General features: G+C 33.6%; 3 protein-coding genes across 6 annotated transcripts; 1 reads left to right on the top strand and 2 right to left on the bottom strand.

Annotated features, from left to right (window-relative positions):
- Nucleotides 1–960: 960 nt before the first annotated feature.
- On the bottom strand, nucleotides 961–5,701 carry LOC108336121 (nuclear pore complex protein NUP58). 3 transcript variants are annotated; one of them, XR_008245759.1, is made up of 7 exons: nucleotides 5,197–5,701; nucleotides 4,870–4,984; nucleotides 3,388–3,858; nucleotides 2,382–2,880; nucleotides 1,590–1,654; nucleotides 1,192–1,444; nucleotides 961–1,081 (listed from the first exon to the last, which is right to left on the bottom strand). XR_008245759.1 is itself a non-coding variant. In XM_017572467.2 (6 exons), exons 1-6 carry the CDS (start codon nucleotides 5,445–5,447, stop codon nucleotides 1,406–1,408), a joined length of 1,416 nt encoding a protein of 471 aa, XP_017427956.1. In that variant the 5' UTR covers nucleotides 5,448–5,697; the 3' UTR covers nucleotides 961–1,405. The 3 variants fall into 3 exon arrangements, 1 of the variants encoding a protein (XP_017427956.1); XR_001832818.2 differs by having other exon boundaries at nucleotides 1,614–1,654; nucleotides 5,197–5,697; XM_017572467.2 differs by having other exon boundaries at nucleotides 961–1,444; nucleotides 1,614–1,654; nucleotides 5,197–5,697.
- A 2,875-nt stretch (nucleotides 5,702–8,576) lies between these two features.
- On the bottom strand, nucleotides 8,577–10,258 carry LOC108335537 (GDSL esterase/lipase At2g23540). The gene is made up of 5 exons (XM_017571574.2): nucleotides 9,975–10,258; nucleotides 9,746–9,876; nucleotides 9,400–9,648; nucleotides 9,060–9,315; nucleotides 8,577–8,976 (listed from the first exon to the last, which is right to left on the bottom strand). Exons 1-5 carry the CDS (start codon nucleotides 10,231–10,233, stop codon nucleotides 8,747–8,749), a joined length of 1,125 nt encoding a protein of 374 aa, XP_017427063.1. The 5' UTR covers nucleotides 10,234–10,258; the 3' UTR covers nucleotides 8,577–8,746.
- Nucleotides 10,259–14,757: 4,499 nt separating this feature from the next.
- On the top strand, nucleotides 14,758–18,865 carry LOC108334691 (uncharacterized). Of its 2 annotated transcripts, XM_017570602.2 has the most exons (6): nucleotides 14,758–15,198; nucleotides 15,276–15,509; nucleotides 16,170–16,253; nucleotides 17,779–17,811; nucleotides 18,074–18,203; nucleotides 18,301–18,865. In XM_017570602.2, exons 1-6 carry the CDS (start codon nucleotides 14,912–14,914, stop codon nucleotides 18,703–18,705), a joined length of 1,173 nt encoding a protein of 390 aa, XP_017426091.2. In that variant the 5' UTR covers nucleotides 14,758–14,911; the 3' UTR covers nucleotides 18,706–18,865. The 2 variants fall into 2 exon arrangements, with proteins under 2 accessions (XP_017426091.2, XP_017426092.2); XM_017570603.2 differs by lacking the exon at nucleotides 17,779–17,811 and having other exon boundaries at nucleotides 14,760–15,198.
- The last annotated feature ends 279 nt before the right edge of the window (nucleotides 18,866–19,144 follow it).

Below are 19,144 nucleotides of genomic sequence, written 5' to 3' on the forward strand. Positions count from 1 at the left end.
ATTAGATTTATAAAATTATAGATGTGCTCCTTCATGTATTAACCCTTTCTGACTCTCTTAAATAGTCCCTAAAAGAATAAAAATATATAAATAGTTCCTTAAATATATGAATATTCAGCAAATTAATTTTTGTATTTATATATTTTATTAATGTTTATATACTAATTTTAAAATATAAATATTTGAAAGAGTATTTGGCATCATTTCTAATACTTGAAAAATTATTTATATAATTTTTTACTTTAGGAACTATTCAGAAAGAAGAAAATATTTTCAAAATTAAATTGAGAGTTAATTGGAATTTTTACGTATACAAAACTATGCAGTGTTACTATATTATCATCTTATACAAAAAAAAAAAATTCCCTGTTGCTTTATATCTTTCAAAGCATCCGCCAAAAGAAGTTGTTATATATGAAAAGTGAATTTGATCTATCTAATTTGCATTTTAAGAAAAATTAGAAGATTTGTTCAAGTAACCAATGGAATATATTTTCTGTTTGGGAATATAACTCTTAAAACGTAGTGCAATTTAATTGTGAATCATTAAGTCCAAAAAACCATTAACAAGATGACATACTCTGCAAGACTCGGTCCTCAGAATTTTACACATTCAAAAAAAGCATTTTGAAGGGCAATTTTATGTGTTGCGCTTATGCGTATAAAACCTAGTTATCTTGGACCTTTACTTTTAAGTATCCAGCCAAATCCCCTTATTATTTTGCTTTTTTAAATCAATGTATTTAATGCGTTTGATTTCTTATAATAACGAATTTCGTTATTAAAGATTTAGTGCACAAAACAAAGCACCAAATTACATCAATAAAAATTAACAATTTAAAAGTACTAAAGGTACCAATTTATCACGATATTTACGGGGTTTCAGTAGTGTGGGTTGGGTTTGTCTCGAGCTTTAAATAGTGAACAAGTCTGAGTGTTTTAAAGTTCAATTACTCCAAGTTAAATAGTGAACAAGTCTTCAATTACTCCAAGTTTACAATAATATATCAGTAAAATGTATCCAAATATCTTCCAAGCAGTTGGTATCTTTTACAACAGCGAGGGGTGTATCAAACTCAACCTGGAACCAGGAAGAAAGCAAAGCTACAGCATATAGCATTCAAAATCATCTAACCTATATTAATCTACAATGTTAAAGAAAATGGGTCAACAGTAGCTAAAAGAAAATACCCAATGGAAGAACTCAATGGACTGAAACACGGCCGCATCCAATTGTCCACGATACGTACCAGTGCCCTCAATGCGACATCTACATTCCAATTCAGAGGAAAAACCATTTAAGACCGTCTAATAAGGAAAAACCATTGCTTCGAGCAAGAAAATTGCATATTTGCTCGGCAACAGGAAAGATTCCAATCAACTTTATGCTTTCAGATCACACTTATCAGCGTCGAGCAGTTCTGGATTTCGCCCGTGGATTTTTCTGCAAGAATATCATAGAAACGAAGATTCAGAAGAAGCAATCATACAAAGCACAAAATTCACAATGCTTAATTCTATTAAGACTGACAAGACACGACATACTAGGATTGTTTTAAATAATTAACAGAAATAGTCTACAAACGTGCCAGTAAGGATAAAATTTATTTTACCGATCCAGGTCCAAAGCTAGCCCCAGATCCTGTTGCAGCGCCTGGAAAGAATACCGAGCAAATTGTTAATTTCATTTGACAATAGAATTAAGGATAAGTGAACCCAAACCCCTCCCCTATTCTTTATTTCCTTCTACTTTTCTCCAAAAATATGAAATTGACAATGAATGTTCAAATTTCTAGGGGACAAAAGACTAGTGTTAATGGATCCTGGTTCCATCCTCTTTCCCTCTAGCGGTCAAGTACAACAATAGGATGCTCAGTAATTTCAAACAGATTTCCAAAATCGGAACATGTCAGCTTGTGAACCGGAATAGGACACGGTCCTCCAGACCTTTGAAACGGAACCCTAAAATCCTTTCCAAAACCAAACTTAAACCAGAAAACCAGTATAGAATCATCACTTCATGTGAACCAATTAAAGTCACACGGTTCCACTCAATTCTCTTAATAATGAAAAATGAGAAATAAAACTAATTTTAACTAGACTGATTATTCGGTTCTTTATTTACAACCGACACTAGCTACTCCGTCAACCTCAGTTGAAACTTAAGATCTTAATCCTCACCCTTTACCATCATTTCTTTAATTCTCCCAATAAACCCTAATTTTTACCTTTTGTGTCCTATGTGTTATGTGGTCCAACATCACCCGAAACTTTGAAATAATGACTACCAAAACATTTTTCTATCTAAAAACAACTATGTAGTCTATCAATACTTGAAAGTAGGATGACTACTATTAAGAAATATAACCCAAAAACAGTACCTGAACCAAATGGAGTTGAAAAGAGTGAATTTGTGGCTGGGGTTGAACTAAACAATGGAGTGGTATTACCGAACAGAGAGGGAGTTGATGCCTGGCCAGGTACAGATGTTGCAGAACCAAAAAGTGAGGTTTGAGGTCCTGGAGCAGGAGTTGGTGTCGTAAATAGAGATGACAACGCAGAAGACGATGGAGCAGAGGATGGTGTACTAAAAAGAGAGAATCCACTTCCTGATGACAATGATGTAGTTGCTGCAGATGTCTGTGGGGCAGGCAATGCTGCTTGAGTCCCTGAACTGGAAAACAACCCAGCAACTTGAGTTGAGGGTTGTGGATTTGCAGGTAAATGTAATGTTGGATGAACTCTTTTTGAGGCAGCTTCTTGTCTAGCAGTTTCTCGCCTATCTGCCTCCAAAAACGGGTCATTCACCTCCCCCCGGTGACGCTGATCAGCTAGGTATGATGATTTCATAGATTCAATGAACTGATGAATGCTCTCCACCTGAATAGACATCATTTAAAAATTGGTTATCATTGCTGTAAATGAGAATTGGTAACATTATAGGGCATGGTTTTGTATATGCACGAAAACCCTTTTAGCAAAAGGGTCAACTGTACATTTATCATCATCACTACTACAAAAGCTTCTGGCCTTTCATTCATTACAATAAGCAGAAAATGGAGCATGATACCATAGTAGTTCCATATGAAATATAGAAAATGATAACAAATTTGAAGTACCAGAGAAGCATAAATATGGACAAGGTGAATGACATATATAATAGACTCTTTAAAAAGAGATAGCAATTTAAAATGAACCAACAACACATACACAGAATAGAATATACCAAGAAAGAGAAATGTGATAAAAAAAAAAAAAGAGTTCTACCATCATTAAATTTTGGAAGTCATATTTTATGAATAAGTAAATTTTAATTCTGACGGTTCAATACAAAGTGCATATAGTCGTAGTTATTTGTGATATTAGCTAAAAGAGCAATCAATCTACCTTCGCAGCCACATGAACAAAAAAGTCATGCACATTTGTCATGACCTTGGGAAGAGATTGTAGTAATGAAGATCCGTTACTGGAAGCATTTCTCTCAGAGTCCAAAAGAAGCAGCTGCTCTAACTCTTCAATCCACTGATGGCACTCGCCAAGATACTTCTCAAATCTTAAAATTGTTTGCTGTAAAAATGGAGATGGTTTCTTTGGAAGACCACTGTAGAAATCAAAAACAGGCATTATAGATGCATTTATCGGTTGGCCACTTGAGCCAGGTGCTATAGTCGCTCCAGGAGTCTGTGATGGGGCAGTGGCACTTGATGAACCCCCACTGGGATGAAGGAACCTGGGGCGTAGTATCATAAAGGAACGAACAGCAACCTCTGTATTGCGTAGCATTTCCTTAACAGTGGACATCAGTTCCTGCAACAAAGTCTTTTGTCGTTCCATGCCAGTGCTAATTCCACCAAGTTCCTACAAACATCACAAGGAAGAAAAAAAAACATTGTTTCATGAATAGATTACATTAAGCAATAAGCACGATGTTGTGAGAGAAGGGAGCAGTTAACCATCTCAGTATTAGTGATAGTTCTTAGTCATAGAAGAAAGTTGACTAACCATACATGAAAAGCACAAAGTAGGAATAAAAAATGGATTTAAAATTGACTTTAGCACACGTCATAAGAAGAATGCATACTTTAACATTTCTCAAAATAGGTTAGCATGTTCCTATAAAAATTGCAACTGCAACATGAGTTGAATTACCTACAATTTAAAACAACTCATTTATAAAGGTTAAAATACCTAAAACGTTCACTACCAACATTTGACAAACAGAATACATGAAAAACTCCCAGACTTTTTTTGTGTTTTTAAGGTCATAATGTGACATGCTCTATTTGAAAAATAGAGCAAACCACATAATCCAAGTGTCAACAATCAACTGATTTTGCCACAACTTCTTTACACTTAGTGTGGCAACTGTTAACAAATAAACTTCTTTCAGACTTTACTTTGCAAACAACAAACAATGAAAATTTAAATTTCTTATAGAAGTCAGATAAGGATGGTCATGTTAGTTCTGTCCACGGGATAGTAACAGAAATGACCAGTAACATTAGGCCTTGCTTTTAGTAAAAAACAGATAGTCCATTAATTGTCAACTCAACACTACTAAAATGTAAACTACAATAAAACCAGTAGCATTAGGCCCTGCTTTTAGGAAAAACAGATACTCCATTAATTCTTAACTCAACACTACTAAAACATAAACTACAATAAAACCAGTCACATTATATCAGATATGCGTCAACTAGAAACATCAATCTACTTCTTTTTCTCTTGCAAGGAGGAAACTGTCATTTTACCACAAGTTCTATACCGAAGAAACAACACTTTACTTGAAAAAAAATAAATATATATTATATAACAAGAATGGAATAGATTACAGCCAAATAAGAATCAACAAGAGCATAAAGGGTGCACCTGAACAATATGGCCCGCGTCAAGCTCAAAGCCATCGTTGGAAACAGAAGAATCATAAAGACGACTACACTGATCTAGTCTCTGGCTTTCATCCCTATACTCCAATATCCGCTCCCTAAGTAACAAATAACAGGTAATTAAGCAACTAAAGGACAAGCAATAACCACATTTTAACCACTGAACACAAAAACCTTCTTCTCTCTCTCTCTCTCTCTCTCTCTCTCTCTCTCTCTCTCTCTCTCTCTCTCTCTCTCTCTCTCTCTCTCTCTCTCTCTCTCTCTCATTTTTGCAGAAACATTGAGGAAAAATGGTGAAATTAAAGCATACTCTATCTGAAGGAGAATCTTCTGGGAGTCAGGATGTAGATCCGCCCAATTGGTACTATAACTAGCGGGTGTTTTATCGTTAGTGAACAAAAACAACTGCTGTTGTGGCTGATGTGGCTGCTGCTGTTGTTGTGGTTGAAACTGCTGCTGCTGCTGCGGAAGGAACAGACTAGTTTGCTGTGGTTGAAAAGGAGACTGCTGCGGTTGTGGTTGATGTTGCTGCTGCGGCGTGGCGAACAACGAAAATGACATTGTTGTGTCGTGAGTGTAATTATCGGACTGAAGAAAACTCCTCCTTAAACCCTAGGCGACGACACATGCACGGGAATTTGGGGGGAATTTTAATTGATTTTTTCTTGCGCAAGTTTCAATTTCATATTCACACGGCTTGAATTGAATTGAAATGAAATGGGTTGCGTTGAGAGAGGGTTAGCGAGGAGAATCAGAATCTTTCTGAACTCTCAATTTAGTTTGATTTGGTTTTCAAGTGCTACCAAGGCCCAACGTGTCTTGGCCCTTTCAAAACTCGGCGCTACATGGTCCATGTAATTAAAAAATAGGTTTAATACCTGTTTTGGTCCCTCGAAATGGGCCAAAAGTTCAATGTGGTCCTAGGTCCCAACTTTTGTAAAAAGTGTGCAATTAAATCCTTTTTGGTAACGGCGTTAATTTTTTAACGGGACAGCTGACAGGGTGGACTAAAGTTTGTTACGTGGCTGTGTGAGGGTAATACGTGGCTGTGAGAGGGTAAACGTGTGTATATTACTGTGGTTAAGAAATCAGAAGTTAGGGTTTGAGTTGCAAAGAAATTGGTCTTTTGAAGGGTGTTCGTCGTGTTCGAAAAGTTGGACAAAGAATCTTCTCGGTGATTGAGAGAAATGCTGAAAATTAAAGAAGTCAATATTGAAGCGTATACATATGATTTAAAACCGTACCTGAATACCCATATTGTAAAGAAACGATTTAAAACCGTACATGAATACCCATATTTTCAATCCTGCAGCAGTTAACTCTTTGCAGCAGTTAACTGTGGAAACCTTGACATCCATCTGATTAGGAAAATCAGTGCATCCTGAGCTGTGTTACAAATTTGAAATTCTTAGGATAGAATAACAGTGGTTATGAAAATGGTGACAAACCCCCTTAAATTCAACAGCACTTCAGATTTACTTATACCTGTTCTTTTGTCCCCTGAAGTTTTGAGATCAGAGCTGGTATTTGTGTATGAGAAGCCAACACCAGCAGGCGATTCGAGAAAAAGAATATTTGCTTCTGAAAACCAATTTGAAAAAAGAAAGAAAATTGTGTTTTCATTATATATCGTCATTCTGAAAGGTGGTAGCATGGATGAAAAGAGAAATCTTAATAAAAACATGTGCTACATTTGTAAACGATGTGAATTACAAATCCTATGTAGTGAAGTGACCCAGTTTACTAATAATGAGAGTTGATTCAATGGCCATTACCTCTGTTCCATTAAAAAAGTTTAGTTTAATTTATACTAGCTATAAGGGTTTATTTATAATATAAAATGAATTAAAATGTGAAACATGAATATATTTTTATATAGTGTTTGTATAAATACTTTTACTGTTTTAAGTAATTGGAGATAATCCTACACGTGATTAAAGTAATTATTAAAAAAAATAATGAATTTAATGCCATAATAATAATTCATGAATTAATTGAGGTAAACTTTATCCTGAACTCCAATTAAATTCTGAAAACGTAAAATTTAGAAAATTAATGAAAAGGTCAAACAACTCTGGTTGAATAGTGGATTCCAAGAAAAATAAGAAATGCCCAAAAAAATTTGAGAGAGACAGGTACCCAAAAAAGGGATAATTAATGAGAAAATAAGCATCTTTTGAAGGTACAAAATGGAAAGGTTAGAGTTCACTGTGCGTTGAGTTGCTGTTGTTTCTGTTTGGTTTTCTACCTAAAATACAAAGAGGGAACAAAAAGGTTTTGTTTTTTCTTGGGTAAAGTATGGAATAGGTTCTTCCAAACAGGGAATATATGTCAGAAATGGCACAAAAAAGATACAGAGTTAGATCACGAGGTCACACATGGGTCAACTCCAAAAATTTCTCCCAGCATTCTTCGTAGTTCTGCTACTTTGGTTACAACAACATCACCACAATAACAAGTAGGGATTATCCCACCTCCTCTCACACCACAATCATGGGACCACCGAGAAGATCCTTTGCCCCAACTTTTCGAACACGACGAACACCCTTCGGAAGAAGCCATTCGTATCTCAAAGACCAATTTCTCTGCAACTCAAACCCTAACCTCTGATTTCTTAACCACAGTAATATACACACGTTTACCATCTCAGAGTCACGTATTACCCTCACACAACCACGTATTACCCTCACACAGCCACGTATTACCCTCACACAGCCACGTAGCAAACTTCAGTCCACCCTGTCAGCTGGCCCGTTAAAAAATTAACGCCGTTACCAAAAAGGATTTAATTGCACACTTTTTACAAAAGTTGGGACCACATTGAACTTCTAAAAAAAGGTAGGACCACATTGAACTTTTGGCCCCTTTCGAGGGACCAAAAGAGGTATTAAACCTAAAAATTAAAAACCTCAAAACTTCCACTTTAGAGTATCTTTAATTCTCTTTTCTATTTCCACGGTATTACTACCAAGTAGAGTGTAAAAAATGTCTCAATTGAATTTCATGAACGCGAAAAATAAATACTGCCTATTATTTTCTTTTTATTTAGATCCATTTAATTCCAGGGGTAATAATCGAGAAAAATATCATTCACAGCTAATTAGCATGAATATATTCTTAATCACGACAATTAACTAAGTTTGATTTTGATCATTGTTTTTATTATTGAATAAATTAAATTTTTGTACATCTTTAATACAACTAAACACTAAAATTAAAAATAGTAATTTAAATTCCAAAAAATATTAAAAAATAATTTATAGAGATTAAAATTAAAATGCAATTATTTACAACAACTAAAAACCGTATTATCAAATTTTAGACAGATAAAAAAAATGGACTCGTGTTATGCAAACAAAAGTATAATATTTATAAAATTTAAGCTACAAGAAGAAGTTGTTGAACAAAATTGCTTCCTGGTGTTAGTATTTCTCACTAAACCGCCTCCATCTACCCACAAGAAAATGAAACCCTCCTTCCGCAGTTGAAACGTGGAATTAGTTTATTTTTTTGGTCAAGGCGTAGTAAAGTCAAACACCAACGTTCATGTTTGATTGTCGAACTTTAACAGTCAAAAACCAATTACTAACGTCTTTCTTTAGAACCAAACATCAATTACTTAATTCCCTCATTAAGTTAAAATAATTTCAATAGTTTATATTCCGACTTGACGTGATTCTGAAATTAGAAACACATAAACTATTATTAAAAATAAATTAAAATTGAGATTACATTGCGATGAAAAAGGATATGGCTTGAAGCACATTTTTTGACAGTTAAAGACACTTTTACATAGAATTGAGAAAATAGAAAATCGTGCGGACAAATTAATTAAGGGAAGGAAATGAATTAGTGTATGATCAAAGATCTATAAGTTGTCTAAGATTGATTGGAGATATGTATCTCTTGTCTCCATTAATAAGTTGTTTGGCAAGTATTAGGTTGGCTGCATCACTTGGGTGATACTGATCCCAGAAAACGTGCTTTTCCCTATCTGAACACAAGCTAGATGTTGGTACACAAGGGATTATCCCTGCAACCTGACCCCCACTTCCAATTCCACAGCAACCTCTACTTGCTGTCGAAAGTCCTGCAATCCAAGTAATATATATATTATCATAAACATGTTTCTCAATGTAATGCAGTGATTGATTTCCAAGACTAAATTATTACCATATTTACGATAATTTACGATCAGTTCCGACACTAAATCATACACATTAGCGAGAACGAAGGTAGCTCCGGGGAGGTTGTCATTTAGCTCAGCAACCAAGTCCTTCAATCGAGCATTGTACTGTGTTGCAAGGTTATTAGCCAAATCCACACAATCTTCATCGTTGAGCTCGTTTAAAATCCTCTGGTAAGGTATGCACCCTATTGGCCCAACGTTGCTGATCACAAACTTCCGACCATCCAGTTGGTATAGCCTCTATCATAATATCATAAATTCGTATTAGCTTACGTGTTTCAAAAGATACATTTCAATTACTTAATTTTAGATTAAGGTGGTTACGTAAAGTTGGATCCTGAAATGATTGATCATGTCGTCTACGAAAGCATCCGGGTTTTGAGAAACTCTGACTCCGGAGGAAACAAAGGGAAGAAGATAATTGTTTAAGAAATCGTTGGACCCAACGGTGACGGAAAACAAGGATTTCTTCATTACGTAATCTCTCGCCTCCGATTCGCCAAGCAACTTGTTAATCTGTTGTCTTGTTATGTTGAAGTAATCAATTTGAACATCCATTCCGAGCCTATTCGTCTGAAAAACAAATTAATGCAACGTAACGTGGAATAATTATACTGCGAATTACACACATATATCAATCCCGAAAACATCAGAGTTAAAAAATACTCACAAATAAACTTCCTGTTGCATTTAGAATCCCTCCTCCTCCTGAAGCATAGTTAACTCCATTGAGTATGTTTTTCCCAGTTGTGTTTGGTGCCAAATAGGGAGCTGCATAATTTGCTTGTCCCAATTCTTCTCCTAAGAAGGTTGAAAATCCAAGGAAAAATATAAATCAAATGGTATAAAAAGAAAAGGTTACATTAGAGCACCATTTCTGCCAGAAAATAAAGAGTTACCCACAATATCACCAATGGTTCTTCCATTGGTGAAACGTCCAGTTGGATTTCCCCCAGAGGCCTTGAAATCAATTCCATTGGGGGGAACGTTTGCCCTGGAAAGAGTTGAAAGATAGTTGTTGTTTCCTGCATCTACCAACGAGTCCCCAAAGATGAAAGAAGCTGCTAACTTAGCATTCTGAGCAGCATCATTTCCACGAAACCTCAGATTGACAAGCAAAAGCAAAAGAGCAAATGTGGTATGATATTTCAACGCCATAGCTTAATTTATGTTTCACCACTTAAAGAACTGAGGCACTGCTGAAAGAGGCAAACGAATGCTTGCTTATATAAGAAGCTTTTAGTTTATTTACAATATAAAAACTCGAAAGCCTAGTTGTATATGCTTTGATCACTTTTGTTATATTTTTTAACAACAAATTTCAAATTTCATGTGGTAGTTCATCAACATACGTGGATGTGATGATTTCTCAATTCTAATATTCAAAGTAGGGATTAATTAGATTAGGTATTGTTTGGTCACCATAACCAAAAGCAAGGTTATACTGAAAATTTAGAAGCGATGTGCCTGTATTCTCATAATTCATGGTGTGGTATTTACAGTCCATCTGTATCCAACAACTTATTAGGACTTACAAAGCATAAAATTGACCGCCTGATTTATATTTTTACAAACTCGGGTGATAAAATGGAATTCGGCTAATTTTGGTCTCACATGTTATTAGCATGGTAAAAACGGGTTGAGTTAGACCGGATCAATAAACAAAAATGATAACTAATGATAACTCTTCACACGTAAAATGGATTGACAGATCGAGTAAGACATATCCGTCACCTTTTTTAAATTTTTTAAAATTTATTTACATATAAATAAATATTAAAAACGTATTTAATTACATAAAATATTTTCTAATTTTTAATTAATTAGTTAATATTTTTAATTATATAAATTAAAATAATTATTATATTTACGTAATAAATTATTTTATTACAACTAATAATAATTAAAATTTAATTTATAAGAATTAATAATTTAAATTACAATACTATTATATATTTATGTTTTAAAAAATATAATATAGAAAAAGTAAATCTTTTATATTATTTTAATTTTTAATTTAAAATATATGTCTTAGCATGATAGACATTTTAATCTATCAATTTAATTGACGTTGTGTTCACTTGAGCGGTTCACTTGAACGGAAAACACTGTATAAGAGAAATTGCAAGCGACCATTTGCTAGAATTTTTTTGTTCGTTTGTATTTTTTTTGTTCGTTTGTGTGGATTTGTAAAAGATGGAAATGCGGTCATTTGCGAGAGAAACTCAATTTAAGCATCTCGCTGTGTTGCATGTTGCGAAGATTTGCAGTGATTTATATGCAAATGTTATGTGTGTCCTCGTTTAAAAAATAGCACGATTTTATTCTATCCCAAAGTTTCATAATCAAATCGAAGAAGCATGCATAACTACACTATGTTGAAGAAGAGTTGCTGAAATGAAATATTTTGGAGGTGTATTCGGTTCCCTTCCATCCCTATTCGGTTTCAGGGGTGGGAAGAATGACTCTCTCAAGATTAAAAAAAAAGAAAAGGAGAGTGGCGCAATTGAAAAGGGAGCGGGAAGGAATTGAACGATAAAGAAATTAATTAAATCAAACTATTCATATAATCGAATTTCGAAAACGCAGAAATAGAGAGAAAAACACTTGGAGAGTGGCGCAACTGAAAAGAGAGCGGGAAGAACATGCAAGGGAAGTGTTTGGAGGAAGAGATTGGTGTTTGTTGCGAGAGAGATGGAGGGGAAGAGAGAGATGTTGGTGGTTGAAAATTTGAGAGTGAGAAGGCATGGATGCGATGCGAGGGAGCACATTGAAGAGGATGTCGATCTGAAGGAAATGTTCACACACCCTTTTCTTTTCTTTGAGTTAAACAAAAACTCAACCTTATGCATGTTGGAAGTCCCACATCGACTAGAGATAAGGTCAATTCATACTTTATAAGTGGGTGCAAACCTCACCCTACAAGCCGGTTTTGTGGGGTTGAGTTAGGCTTAAAACTCACTTTCTAACATGGTATCAGAGTCATGGTTAGAGTAGAATTTGAAAATGAAAAACCTCCCACACTCGATGAGTTATGCTTAAAACTCACTTTCTAACAATACATTTGATGTGTTTGTTTCTCCAAATGGAAGAAAGAAGAAGCTTTTTTTATATTTTCTTTTTAATCTTTTTTTTTATTATTCTATTAATTCATTATTATAACCTATAAAATGCATTTGATGTATTAAATTGCCTCTAAAATTTAAATTCTAATATATAAATATTTAACAATATTTAATATTACCTTAAAAACTAATTAAGACAATTCGATAATATTAAATGGGCTCTTAAATTTAAATTTTAATAATTAAATAATTAAGGTTAATTTCTTACTATTTGTAAACATTTTTACAATTAAATATAACATTAACAATTATCATTTTATATTACTTTAATAATTATGGGCATTTTAGTAATATTTCATTTCTACCAATTAAACAATTTTGTATCTATCACATCAGTTAAATTCTAACTTTACTTTCAAATCCATTCTTAATTACCTCAAAATTCACTCAAATAAACAAAAAATATATTCACCCCCAAATCTTCTCAAATTCATCTAGTCACTCTCTCCCAAATCTTCTCCTCCAAATAAATACACCATAACTGAATAGATCGAACCAAAAGTGACTAACAGATTAAAATTTTAAATTCAATCCGTCTCATTTTACATCATCTGACGAAACAATCCGTCAAGCTCAATCGGTTATGTTACTCATAATTACAAATCATAACTTAAGTAGTACCCATCATATTGATTTTTTTAATAAAATTTAATATTTAAATAATACTTTATTTTAAATTAAATTTTTAATATTGTGATGTTTTTCTAATATAAAATTTATTGGAAATAAAATAGTATATAATTCATAATATCTTTTTCAATTTAACCAACAACCGTACAAATATTTCGTAATACTAGTAATTTTGCTTGTGTATCTGCTTCGACTAGTCCTTGCTCAAAATACTTTTATGCTTTTGATATATTTTTTTAATTCTTCGTTGCAAAAGTCACAAAAGAAAAGAGGTGAGAAAAATAGATAAACTTTATTTGGATAAGAAATAATAAATTACACTATTTTCTGTGTTTTTCTAAAATTACGTTGGATAGTGTTTAAGTATTTGTTTTCATAAAATATCTAATTATTCTTTACATATAATAAATACCGCACAAAGCCCTAGTCCAAATGTTGTAGATAGGTTAATAGAAAATTAAATTTATAATATATATATATATATATATATATATATATATATATATATATATTTTGTATGACCATTTGGTAAGTTAAGCAATTGAACATTCAATAAGGAGAACAATAATCCTTAATTAGAGATTAAGGAGAATAATGAAAGTTATTTATTGATGATTAATAAGTCATACTTAATGATAAATTCATTATAATATTTATAGGTCAATTAAGGGATCGACTATCCAATAAAGAGAATAATAGTCATTGATTGGAGATTAATAAGAATAGTGAAAGTAATTTAGTGATGATTAATGAGTCAAATCTAATTGTAAGGTTATTATAATATTTATAAATATATGTCTGACAGGAAAGACAAATAATTTAACTCTGATTATTCATCTTTATTACAATAAATATTAGAGTAAATCACTAATGTGAGCGTCCCCAAGATTTAGAGAAGGAAGAAAGAGAACAAAAGTAATTTGAAAAATGTAGGATCATCAAGAGGTTCATCCAGTTTACGTTACAACTTTGAATATAAGTGAGACTTTGAATATAAGTGAGTGTGTGTCACGTTTTTTATTTTATCCTTAAAAATTATTTTACAATATTTTAAAATAGAAAAATGTAAGTGAGTCTTAAAATTGTGTGATGATTTATTTAATGAACAATTTGATTTTAAAAATTTAATGTTTATATTTGAATTTCCAAAAAAAATCACGAAAATTGGATTAGAAATGGAATTTTAACTTAATTAATTTTACCAATACATTATTTATATAAATATGCTACATAATTTATAAATTATTGAGACTATATTTTAAAATTAACATATTAAATTTAACGAAGACCTAAAACATTCGCAATAAAAGACGTATGAATAAAACTATATAAAAAAGAACAAAACTATAATGCTACAAAAATACATTCAGTTTTTTTTTTTTTTTAATTTCAGTTCTAATTATAAAAACATATTTTTAAATTCAGAATAACCTAATAAATTTTTTGCTTTAAATATTACATTGTTTTTGGTGAGGAAAATTTTGGAAAACACTAATGTCATTCGGATTTTACTAAAATAGGTCTGCGTTACTAAAATAAGCATAGGTGTATATATCAATAATTAATTATTATAAATTTAATGTATATGTTGATAACTGAAATTTGTATTTTTTTAATTTAATATTTATTCATGATACTAATATAAATTATATTTCACAAGAAACAACGACCCGTACTTTCATCCAAATCTTAAACTACTTAACGAATACAAATTTATAACATGGTAACATAATTTTCTTAACAAGAAGAAATGAGAAGGACACGTTAGCAGATAGTTAACGTACAGACACTTACTTTTTTATTTTTACAGACAAGTTTGTCCATATTTTATTATTTTATTTCAAAATTTCAATATGTTGTCACTATATAAATGTTTAATATCATGACAACGTATTACTTAAGAAAATAAAACGACTTCTTTCGTAAAAAATGGTAAGAAAATTACATCTTAAGAAGTGGGTGTGACGTTTGAGAGAGAAACATTAAGATTTTGGCTTTAGGGATTCCCTCTTTCCACCCCGACCGTTGTACTGTTTCGTATTCTAGAGTAACTCCAAACTTGAATTCAAACCCACTCTGCCATGCCGGCTCTCAGAAAGCGAACCCTAACGGCGGAGTCCGACGCCATGGCCAACGACGCCACACCTCAGCAGCCCAATATCTCCGACTACGAGCTCACCAGAGAGAAGAGAATCCGCGAAAACCGTGAGAGAATGGGGAAGTTGGGCATATTCGACCTTTCCCTCAGCCTCAAGCTCCACAACAACAACAAACCCCACCGAACTACTTCTAGATCCTACTCTTCAATCAAACCCAAAACCCCTCCTTCAACTCTCAAACCTTCCGCCCCCACTCGCCGCTCTTCCAGGTTCCAATCCCAGCCATCTATCACTCAACGCATAAGTTTTGTTCATTTTTACCTTAAACTTTGATTCTTTTTTCCAGATTGCAGAATGTGACCCCTGTTAGTTACGCTGAAGTTCCTGTCAAGAAATCCGAGTTTGCGGAACGTGGAAGGGTGGTGATAGAAGAAGGTGCCAAGCCTGAGGTGTACACTGATGAGCACCTGAAGTTATTGGGGAACACCCAGAAACCCTGGACGCTTTTCGTTGATGGTTGTGGTAAAGATGGAAAGCGAATCTATGACTCCGTCCGTGGCAAAACTTGCCATCAGTGCAGGTTAATCAGTTTCTATTAAATTGTTACTCTAATGTCTGAAGCCTAAGTTATTAAGGGGAGTGCTACCATCACACCCTCTAATACACTTTTTATTGTTAGTTTGGATTTTTTAGAAATCACAGTATCACTTGCCATAGAGTTCCAGAGTAACTTAGTAGTCGTATATTATTCAAAGGAAGATATATGCGGCTTTAACACAGAGAGAGAGAGAGAGAGAGAGAGTATTGGTATAATTTTTGGTTGTTCTTGAGTGATTGGTTAAGAGGTGTACTGGCTGTCTGCCATGAACTTGTGTTTAGTATTTGTATAAATACTACTTTCGAGACATGCTTTTTTAATTGCGGGTAACATGATGCTGATTTTTTCCTTAAAATAAAACACCACTAATTTTATTGTGTACTTGTGTATGATAGCGGTGGCACTTTGAACAGTAAGAGTTTGTTTGTTTACTTTTTGTATTTGCTCATAAACATAATTGAGTTAGAAAAGAAAGGCTTTTGATGATAAACTTTCTCTTTTCTCTCTTTGTAAGATCTTTCTTTGCAAATAACCATTTTTACCATGTTCTCATTTAGGAGATGTATTTAATTTATTGATCTACTGGTCTTCATTTATTTTTCTGCATGAACTTTATCATTGAGTTAATATATTGTTTTGTAGGCAAAAAACACTTGGTTATCGTACATGTTGTAGCCAATGTAACATGGTCCAGGGGCAGTTTTGTGGAGATTGCTTGTATATGAGGTATGCCTTCTAACGTGAGTTTGTTTTCATGCCGAAAGATGCCACAGTCTCTCTACATTGTGCTGATTTGGTAGGATATTTATAGACAAATAAGGATAATGCTGAATAGTTGATGCTGTAATATTGTATTGTAAGCAAGTAGACCAATATTTTGGGTGATTTCTTATTAGTTAATAATGGTGTAAAATCTTTTATAATGACAGTGCACTGCATGCTTAATCTCTCGTAATAAAGACTGAAGTTAGGTCAGATTTGGTTACAAACACAGGGTTTCCTTCTCCTAAACAGGGAGCAGATTCCCTACCATTCACAACATTAGGTTGCATTTAGAGAGTTTTCATCCATTGTATGGATTCAACTCAGGATGTTGACATGTGTACACTTTTTCACTTTCATCATTTTCCTGTTTAGATTTCACTTTCAATTATATATATATATATATATATATATATATATATATATATATATATATATATATATATATATTTATCTTTGCCCAAGTTTTTACCATTTCCCATGAATTATAGTCTGGAACATCCCGGAAGTCTCCTTTCATGTATCCAATTCTTTCCCTGATATCAATTAGATCATACCATTCTATTCATAAATTATAAACAACTTTATCTTAACTCAAGAAGTTTCCTCTGCAGACAATGTACATCAGTTTTGTAGTGGAGTTGTTGATAACAAGTTGATTTTTACGTATATAATATTGGAGATTGAATCTCTGTAAATCTATTTAACTCTGGACAAAATGGCTCAAGTAGAAAAACACTCATTTACTTTACAGTCTAGTTGTTGTAACTAGTTGAGATTTCTCTACATGATCTTGGAGATTGAATATTGATAAAGCTTTCTAACTGGATAAAATGGCACAAGTAGAAAAGCACTACCGAAGAGCTTTTCACAAGGATATCTAAATGTGGGCTGCTGCGGGAGTACATGGTGCTTTAAGCAGCTGGTCTCTATCTCTTGCCTCTACCGCCGTAAGGGTGTTTAAACCACAAATTCCGGAACTTCTTTGACGGAGATGGCAACCTTTTAACACAGTCAAAGCAACTCAGAACGGACTCTTCGTGGTACAGTCAACTATGTATCACATTTGAGAGCCATTTAAGAATTTGAAGTTCTAACTGATAAATGATGAGTGGTAAAATTTCAAATTTTAAAAAATAAAATAAACGCATGTCTAAATCTTACATACTGCATTCATCTAACAGGTGACAATTCACCACTGCAACGTTAGGGACTCAGCTCCCTCCTAAAGGCACACTAAGTTTCTCTTTTACAAGTATGTAACCACGACTCATATATCATTATAACCGCCACTTCATAACCAGTAACCTCCTATTCCAAAATTAGTATTAAATGACTGCCCAGTAACTTTGTGAATTAAATTCCCTCCTAAATCAGGTGTTGGCCTGTCGTTGCCCGATTTATATTATCTTCAGGATAGTTTGCTGTTGATCACTTCGTTAGTTAAACTACTGTACAATGCTCATTTTGTTTTCATTGAAACATGTAGCTGGAGCTATGGTATATCTGCTAATGTTTCAAGGTATTATCAAAGGCTAATCTCAAATGTGCATACATCCAAAGCCCAGGATTATATCCAGGGAATTCGTGATTATGCTTTGAATATTCTGTCTGGAATCTTTTATCCTTCAATATTTCAGTAAATTAGTATACTTCACCTTTAAAAAACCATTGCTGGTAATCCGTTGTTATTGCTTGTTTAGTTTGAACAAAACCAATCCTTGCAATTTATGGCTTCTTGTGATGCATGACCTCTTTCATTATTTTACATTGTTCTTTTGTAGATATGGGGAGCATGTACTTGAAGCCCTACAGAATCCAACTTGGCTATGCCCTGTTTGTCGTGGAATTTGCAACTGTAGCTTATGCCGTCAAGCAAAAGGATGGGCCCCAACTGGCCCTTTATATAAAAAGGTTACTCCTAATTCTTTACTGAAATTTATATTACCATAAAGTTGTTTCTCCGGATATTGAAATTGAAGCTAAGCTCAAATTGCTCCCTTTTTTTTAGATATCGTCATTGGGTTACAAATCAGTTGCACACTTCCTTGTTCAAACCCGGCGCGCAGAAATAGATGTGGAGAAAAATGCAGATGCTTCAAATCCAGTTTCAGTACAAAGGTCGCTACCCTTCTCTGATGTGGACAACAAGTCTCTTGAGGTCACTGATAATCATCTGGGATCATTGAAGTCTCTAGCTGAAACTGAAGGTGACGGTGCTGAGGTTTCAACAAAGAGATTGCTTTTCTCTAATGAGCAAGAACAGCTAGAAAAGATTAAGTGTTTAGATACTCCGAAATCTCCGCAGCTTGAAAAAAAGGAATGTTCAGATACCATGAAGCCACTCGCTTCTTCCTCCAAACCCAGCTCGGACAGCATTGCTGGAAGACTTAGGTCCAGATTCAAAAAACCATGAAGAAGTTTTTTCTTTTTCTTAGTGTAACCCGGGATATATGTGCTTACTTTCCAAGAAAAAGCATTACTATTTAAATGGATGGAGTTGGTAATTTTTGGCATGAAAACCTTTTTGTAATGTGTGCTTTCTTTTGTCATAGTACAGCACAGATACGTTATTATAATTTGACTTTCTAGCATGGTAGCTAAATGTTTTCCGAAGGCCTCTTATGCCAAGTGGCCATAATTTGTGATTGGATAGTACACAGATACTCTTTTATAATGGTATTTGAATTCCAAATACTTCTTATAATCTGAATTTAAGTTGTCTGTTGAGTTGCATGAAAACAGATGGTGAAGATAATCAATGTCAATGCCATTCGCTTCGTTTACGGATCCAAAAGATAATCCTGATTGAAATCTTACGTTAAAAGGATAGTCACTAATAAGAACAAAATCTT

Source organism: Vigna angularis, chromosome 10 (genome assembly GCF_016808095.1).
Source record: "Vigna angularis cultivar LongXiaoDou No.4 chromosome 10, ASM1680809v1, whole genome shotgun sequence".
In the NCBI taxonomy this organism is placed as follows: domain Eukaryota; kingdom Viridiplantae; phylum Streptophyta; class Magnoliopsida; order Fabales; family Fabaceae; genus Vigna; species Vigna angularis.